Genomic DNA, 8,085 nt, shown 5'->3' on the forward strand with positions numbered 1-8,085 from the left:
AGCAAAGCTAGGCCAAGAGGCAGAGAAAGTAGTACCACAGTGGTCAGCCATGGCCCAGAGCCTGGCAGCGCTTTGCAAAGCCATTTCCTCCACCCTTAGGTGAGGAGGAGGCACAGGTTTCCCCCTGCCCTGGCACAGGGGACAGCACATCTTCTGCAGCAGGGGGAGAAGTGATGGGTTTCTTTGGGCTCAGGCCTCCAGCAGTTCGAGGTAGTATCCTTCCCAGGCAAGCTAACTGGGGCTCTGCTCACAGCAGGGTCAGCAAAGCAGAGGTCCCCAAAATTGAGCTGTTCTCTGGGGGCTCCCAAAGGGGTGGCAAGAGTGAGCCAGACCTAGCCACACCAGTCAGCTGTCTGCTGCAGCCAGACACAGCGCCTGCCCTACTGGGACTGGCCAGGGTCCACCAGTTCAGGAGAAAAGATATTGCAGAGAAGGTGATGGCCGCTCTTGCTGCCAGGATGGAGGGGAGGGCAGGGGCAGCTGGGGACAGGAACATCCCACGGGACCTCAGGATTCCAGCTGAGGGCTGGCTCCGCTCCATAGACCTGCAGGAAGCAAGAGGGGAGGGGGGGCAGTTTTTACCAGACTCCTTACCCCATCCACTTCCCCCAGGAGAGGCAACAACCTGACCATGGCCTCAAACCTCAGCATCTCCTCTGGTCTGGCAGCCAAGGGAATTATGCCCTTGCTCCAGCCCCTGAAGTACCTTCTCCCCGTCCCAGCACTGGTCCAGGTGCCCAGAGGAACCTGCAGGGTCCCTTGTCCCCATCATGGAGCAAGACTTACAGAGCAGGAAGTGCCGCAGGTTCTGGGCAGAGCCTCCTGAGAGCAGGTAAGCCCAAGTGGCAGTGGTGGCCATCAGCAGGTAGGAGGGCACCAGGCTGCCCACGTACAGGGGGTTGCAAAACGTCTGAGGAGAGAAGTGAGAGAGGGAAGGGGTGAGCAGGCAGAAGGACAGGGCCAGGATGAGTGGCAGAGTCACCACTTCAATGGGCAGAACAGGACAGGGGACACCAGCTTTGGCATTCAGTTTGCAAAGGGCCTGTCCCATGCAGGGACAGCTGCAAATCCCCCAAAACCAACTGCTTCGCTAGTGCCAAAGGCTGTTGCTCCCCCAGCACGTACCATGGCCATCCCTGAATATAGGTCCCAGCACAGAGCTCCACTTCCGACTACTCACCGACCACGAAACGGTGAGGTGCATGACGACAACAGCTGTGATCTCCCACCAGCACTGGTGCTCACAGCCGTGGAAGAAGAGGATCCCCCAGAAGGTGTGAAGGAAAATCAGCACCATGGTCATAAAGGCTGCAGGAAGCAGCAAAGGGGTGTCACCAGGAAGCCACCCACCCTGGCCCAGCCCACAGGCTCAGGGAGGGATGGAGAGAAGCCAGGGAAGGGGAGTAGGGGCACTGCTGGGTCAGACCGGGAAGCACTGGGAGAAATAGGGGAGAGAAGCAGGGAGGGTCACAGGACAGGGAGAAAGGTTTGGCAGAGATGTGACAGGGGACCACAAAGGGCTCAGATGGGTACAGAAGTGGCAGTGGGGTGCAGCATGGAGAGGAGAGCACAGGGGGCTGAGCCCCAGCCCCCTGGGTCTGCTGCCTCTGTGGTGGGGAAGAGATGTGGGCCAAGGGTGCCAGTCACTCACCTGAGGTCAGGAAGTAGAGCTGAGAGTCCCCATGGATGCCCACAGTGCCAGGCCCTAACGCATCTGCCAGGAGATTGATGATGGAGAAGGCGCCACTCATGAGCCCGAAGCCCACACCAGCCACTGCCAGGACAGGGATGCCATCAAGCCCTGAGCCACCCAGGGCCACTCCAGGCACTTCCCAGCCCCTTGGGGGACCCAGCCAGCTTCAAGGTGAGAAACCTCCCTTTCCTCCCAGCGCCGTGCCCAGCTCTGCCTAGCTGCTCTACGCAGCACTCACCATATGCCATTTGTTGGATGGAAATGGGGGAGCAGCCATCCTCGCTGAGGGCCACCAGCCCCTCGATGGCCTTCCTGCAGAGGGAAGAGCATGCTGGAGGCTGGCACAGTCTGGCCACCTCCTGGGGCATGGTGCAGCACCGACAGAGTAGGTGGGAGCCAGGGTCTCACTCTGCACCATCTCACCATCCTGGTAACCTCCCCATCACTGAACTGCAACATCTGCCATGGAGAGTATCCACAGGACCACCCTGAACCACCGGAAAAACCACACATGTGAAAACCACACAAAGCCACATAGAAAGATTTCCACAAAGGGACACGAGTGCAAGCCAGCACTGCAGAGCAGGGGTGGGGTGAGTGGGACATTGGGTGCAAAGCAAGCAGCAACCCCGCACAGAAAACAGCACCAGCGTGGGAGGCACACACCACGAGGGCATACCTGATATTGGCAGTTATACTCTTAGAAAACGTTAGGAAAAAACTGGAGAGGGTACAAGGAAGAGCTCAAAGAGCTAGAAAAATTCTCAAGGGGGAAAAAACTGAGAGAGATCAGCTTCATAAGTTTTATCGCCTAGAGGTGTGGCAGGTGAGTAGGACTCCAGACAGCTCTGCAGCCCCGGGGAAGACAGCAGCGTTTGTAGCCAGAGATCCGCAGGGCAATGAAACGAAGTGGTTTGTGTTAGAGGCCACTCCGCAGAGCTCTGCTACCCTCTGCCTGCCCACCTCGGGCAGCGCCCTGCCGCATGGAGTGGTGCGAGACTGTGTACCCACCCCCCTAACCGTCCCCCATCCCCTCACCCCACACCAGGGCCCAACCAACTGGGGAGGGCAACGAGGGATGCCCACTCCAGCATCGCCTCCCCTTATCTGTCTGCCGGGCCCAGCACAGCATCTGTCCGTCCGTCCATCCAAAAGCAGTACAGGGTGCAGCGCATGCTCACCCAGCAGGTGGCACAAGCTCCTGCACTCCAGGCCGGTGGTGCCATGGAGGCCGGGAGCTGCTGAGGCTGCACCTATAGTTTGCCCCGGGTGGGCCAGGGCACTGAGCACAGGGCTGGCAACGATGCGCCACCCGACACAGCACCGAAATCACTTTCAGTCTGTCCCTGCTGACACAAAGCCATCCCTAAGAATGAAACAAGACTTGCCAGGAAACCAGGGCAGATTCCTAACCCTTCTCCATCCCCCACACAGCAAAACAGGCATTTCCTAGTGCCTGGCATACCCCCAGCATCTGTCTAAACTGCGGGAACAGTGCTGGCACTAGTCACCAGGCAGTGGGGCAGAGAGGTTACACATCCTGCAGCAGCCGAAACCCACAGCCTACCTGTCCTGAATTCAGGGAGACACTACCAGCCACCTCAGCCCTGGGTCCTCCAGACCTTAGAGCTGCTCTGCTCTGCCACCCAAGACCCGTTTGATGTCAACTTACCAATACAGGTACCACCCACACGCTCCCAGTGAGGACTGAGGCTGCTTGGTGCAACACTCTGCATTCCTCCCACTCAGGAGCTCCCAGCTGAAATCCGAACCCACCATAGCTGGGAGGGCAGAAGGACCAACCTTGCAGCACTGGAGCAGGGTGAGAGATGCCCTTACCTGAGGAGCTTGTAGTAGAGGAAGCGGAAGGCCTCCTGCAGCAGCACAGAGAACATCACCCCAAATATCAAGAGCCCCTTCTGCAATGGCTCATCCCAGGGGTTGCTGGCTTTAACGGCAATAAACCAGATGAGGGAGGAGAGCAGCAGTGACACCAACCAGAAGAAAGCCCTGCAAGAGAAAAAGCACCTGCTGGCACTGGTGCCATGCCAGGACTGGTGTCAGTGCCATGCCCATTGACGCTATGCCTGCACCCCTCTGTGTTGGTACTAGCACTGGCAGCAGTGCCCCAGCCTTGCCCACTCTCCTACCAGTATCAGTGCCATTCTGGCACCAGTGCTGGGCAGGTGGTACCTGTACTGGTACCGCTGCTGTGCCTGCACTCCTCCTCTGCTGGTAACCAGAACTGGTACCAGTGCCCCTACCAAGCCCACACCAGTACCAATATCAGTGCCAGGCTCATATCCATGTCAGTACCAGAACCATACCCTACTGATCTCATGGTGGTACTGGTACCACTGCCCCTGTTGTGCATGTCAGTACCACTACTGACCCTGTACTGGTACCAGTCCTCTACCAAACCCATGCCATTACCAATACCAGTGTCTCTCTCCATCATGCCCACACCATGTGGTGACCACAATGGTACCAGTACAATACCAGTACTGGAGCCCCTGTTGTGAAAAGAATGGCACCAGTATGATGAGTACTGGTACTGGTGCCCCTGTCATGCCCACAACAGTACGAGTATGAGTACTGGTGCCCCTGTTGTGCCTGCAATGGTATCACAGTACAAGTATGGATACTGGTGCCCCTGTCACATTCACAAGAGTAGAAGCACCAGTACTGATGCTCCTGTCATGCTCACAATCACACCAGCATGAGTACTGGTGTCCCTGTCGTGCCCACAATGGCACCAGTAAGAGAACCAGTACTGGTGCCTCTGTCACGCAAGCAACAGCATCAGTAGAAGTCCTGGCACTGGTGCCCCTGTCGTGCCCACAATGGCACCAGCACTAGTCCCCCCATTGCACCTCTGCCAGTACCAGTCACGTCCTTCACACACCCACGCTGGTACCAGCACCAATACTGGTGCCATACCCGTACCGATACCACTACTAGTGCCCCCTCCACGCCCACACCAGTACCTACGGTGGCACCAGTGCCCCTCCCGCACCAGTACCGGCACCAGTGCGGGACTGACCCAGCAATAAGGATGATGATGCGGAGCGGATCGCGGGCGATGGTGAGGAGGAAAAGGCCAAGCGCCGGCCCGAAGGCGATGAAGGTGCACCCGAAGAAGATGGCGACGGTCATAGCAGCAGAACACGGAACCTGGAAAGTCAGCAATTCAACCCCACACCTCCCTTCTCTCTCCCTCGCCCTTCTGGGGCCTTCTGACGTCACACGCCGCCTGCGCGCGCCGCCGCCGCCAGAAAGGCCGCGTTGGGCAGGGGTGGGGTCTGAGCCGGAGTGGGGCGGGACTAGGGTCTGTTATAGGGGCACGGCCTGCACCGAAGTATTTGAGTCTGTCTCTAGGGGGGAGCTGGCACAGTCTGAACCCTGGGGCTCGGGCCTGTCATGGTGGGGCAGTCTGCACTGGGGGACTTAGGTCTGTCAACGGGGGGCGGGGGGGGCGACCTGGTTCTGTCATGGAGGGGCATGGTCTGCACCAGTTGGGAACCTGGTCCTATAAGGTGGGGGACAATTGGGCCTGTCACAGGGGACATGGCCTGCATGGAGGGGGGGGAGGAAACCCTTGGTCCTGTCACAGGGACACACAGCATAACCGGGGGGACCTGGTCCTGTCATGGGGGCACATAACCTGCACCAGTTAGGGATCTGATCCTGTCACTGGGGAGCACGGGCTGCGCCGAGGGTGGAGACCTGATCCTGTCTCATTCTCCTGCTAGTTTTAGAAATAAATGAATAGTTTTCCCCAAGTCGAGTCTGTTTTGCCCATAACGGTAACTTTAAGGATCTCTCCCCGTCTTTATCTCAAACCTCGAGCCTCTTTTTTTTTTTTTCTTATATTATCTCTCCCTATAATCTCGGAGGGTGAGGGAAGTGAGAGAGAGACTGCATAGTCTGGTCCCAATCGGGGCTAAACTACAACAAGTCCTCTTTGTGCTGCAGCTCCACTGCTTTTTGTTTGGCTGGCAGGCCTTCTCGTGCTCAGGTGGGGTTGGGTTTTTTTGTCTGTAGTGTTTCTCTTTTATTTTTTTCTTTTCTTTTTTGGCAAGAGCTTACTCAGCATACTTCAGTCTGTCCTCATAACTTTTGAGCTCTTGGCCTTAGTTGTTTAAACGACCTTTTTTTTTTTTTTTTTTTTTTTTGCTTCATGCTGATAATCTCCTGAAATGGCTGTTTATACAGCAAGCACTATTGACCTTTCACATGTCTTTAACTTTTACTTGGGATAAAAGTTTCAAATCTCTCATATCAGATGCAGAAAACCATCAGGCATCCTGTGCATCTCAATCCAACCTCTTCATCCCCAGGCTGCCCCTTCTCTCACCTCAAACTCACCTTGGTCCAGGCCATGAACTCTTACATCACCAGCTAATTGCAAAATTTAAGAGATTAAAGTCCTTTTGAAATCACTCAAAACTAAGCCCCGTTTTTCTTACCCTGAGCTGAAGCTGAATTTATTTTTTTTTTTCCTCAAGATTCTGAGCGTTGACCCAAACAAACCTACCACTGTCCACAACATTCACTTTCCAGCTGCAAGATGCAGTCCCATGTCATCTCACCAGCTTTGCCATAATCCTTCCCTGTGGCAGGAAGATGCCTCCAGCCTCGCTGACCCCAGACCATCCTTCGGCCACCTCTGGCCAGTGTCTCATCTCTTGTAGGCCTCTTTTAGCTGGTGTAGAAAGACTAATGAGCTGAGAGAACAGTACAGCGGCTTTACCAGGAGAAAGTCTGGGCCTCAAATAGGCGTTAGCCTAAGAAACAAGAAGTGGTGATCATAAACCAAGACAAGGATGGTGTGGTTAGCCAGGTCCCCAAAGCAAACTCCCAATGTTGAATCTAAGACTAATTGTTTCAAACAGATAAGGGTACCTCCAGCGTACAGTCCAACAAGGTATGGATTGGTATGGTCTATGCCTTGGCTGCCACCATGATCCAGGAGGTGAGTGGCAATGCTGTGCCCCTCAGCATGTGCCATCTCCTTATGTTCCACGGAGGTGCTGACGGTCATCTTCCCTCTGCCACAGGGCCTGGTGGAGGAAAGCTTTTGTATGGCAGAGGGATGCTACTGGATGCCCAGAGCAGCTGGGCATGGCCATCCAGACACCGGAGGCCTACCAGAAGAAGAAAGTCTACCACTCGCTGGCTTACATATGGCCCCTTAGCAGCTGGAACATGCAGCTGGCCCTGGAGCATAGAGCTGTCTGGGCACCAGCACACACATAGCCCCCCCAGATCCCCATCCATCCTTGAGCCCGGTGGCACTGAAGAGGACAGCAGGTGCAGCCAGGGGCCTGGGGGGACCTCAGCTGGTGCCCCTTTACTCCCTGTCTTTGATAATACATTACAGTTTTCCTTCCCTACCTCCGCTACACGCCCTTCACCTCAGGGCCCCTCCAGTCACCAACGCTGAGCATGAGAGGGGACCAGAGGTTGTGGGTGATCTCTCCTTGCCCTCACCAGTGAGAGAAGAGGGGTGGGATAAGGAGATGCTGCTGGAGCCTGTACTTCCCTACTGCTCAGGGCTTTGACAGCCTGCAGGGCCCCCAGCCATCTTCCACAGGAGCACAAGAGACCTCTCTCCTGCATTCAGCAGACTTGGTAAGGTGGGAGCTGGCCTGCAGTGTATGTGCGTGAGGGCACTATAGTTGTCCCTCTGTTGTGTGACACTGTGACTGCAAACTGACTCTGCCCCAAGGCACTAGCTGTGAGAGCCTGTGGCAGGTACAACACTCAGGGAAGCCCTGGCTCCCCAGCTGGTGGCAATCGGAGCCCAAGCACCAGGTCCTGGTCTGGTACCGCAGCACCTCCTCTCTGATGGTAGATTTTAGGAGATTAATCACTTTAAGTTCTTAATAAACTCTTGTCTAGCTGTCTGTCCTTCTTGCGTGCCTTCTCTGCCATGGGGGGGCTGTTGCTCCCCCTTTTCCTCCTGGGCTGGAGGGCTGGGGATGCATTGAGGGAGGAGGGGAGGCAAGCCCTAATTTCAGGCTGGCTCCTGTTTTGCTAATGGGAGCAAGAAGTGGCACCATCCCGTGGGGAGGTGGGAGGGGGTCCTGCCTCAAGTTTGGCTACAAGCTCTTTCTGCCTATTTTAGTTGCTCTCTGCCTATTAGAGCCAGCAGTGCTCAAGGCTGGAGTGGAAAGCATCCTGTCCCTCCCCCTGTGACCATGTTGTCGTGATCCCTGCACCTGCAAGATACACTGCTGGGCTAGGGATTGTTAAATATAAGAAAAATAAAGGTTATGGCCAAATAGCAGCAATATTTTGGTGTGTATGATGCTAAAATAAACCTACGGCTGTAGATGACCTGTGAGTTGCCATCGGCAGCAGCGCCCACATGGGGACCTTGTATTGCC

The 8,085-nt window shown here is 55.7% G+C and overlaps 1 protein-coding gene across 1 annotated transcript; it reads right to left on the reverse strand.

Moving 5' to 3' along the window:
• Window positions 1-507: 507 nt before the first annotated feature.
• LOC147596543 (gamma-secretase subunit Aph-1b-like) lies at window positions 508-4,849 on the reverse strand. Its single transcript, XM_086769678.1, has 7 exons — window positions 4,737-4,849; window positions 3,533-3,703; window positions 1,932-2,005; window positions 1,652-1,774; window positions 1,181-1,308; window positions 787-910; window positions 508-545 (listed from the first exon to the last, which is right to left on the reverse strand). The coding sequence occupies exons 1-7, from the start codon at window positions 4,847-4,849 to the stop codon at window positions 508-510; spliced, it is 771 nt and encodes a 256-aa protein (XP_086625804.1).
• Between the last annotated feature and the right edge of the window lie 3,236 nt (window positions 4,850-8,085).

The sequence above is a fragment of the Chlamydotis macqueenii genome, chromosome W, assembly GCF_036417535.1.
Source record: "Chlamydotis macqueenii isolate bChlMac1 chromosome W, bChlMac1.mat, whole genome shotgun sequence".
Taxonomy (NCBI): domain Eukaryota; kingdom Metazoa; phylum Chordata; class Aves; order Otidiformes; family Otididae; genus Chlamydotis; species Chlamydotis macqueenii.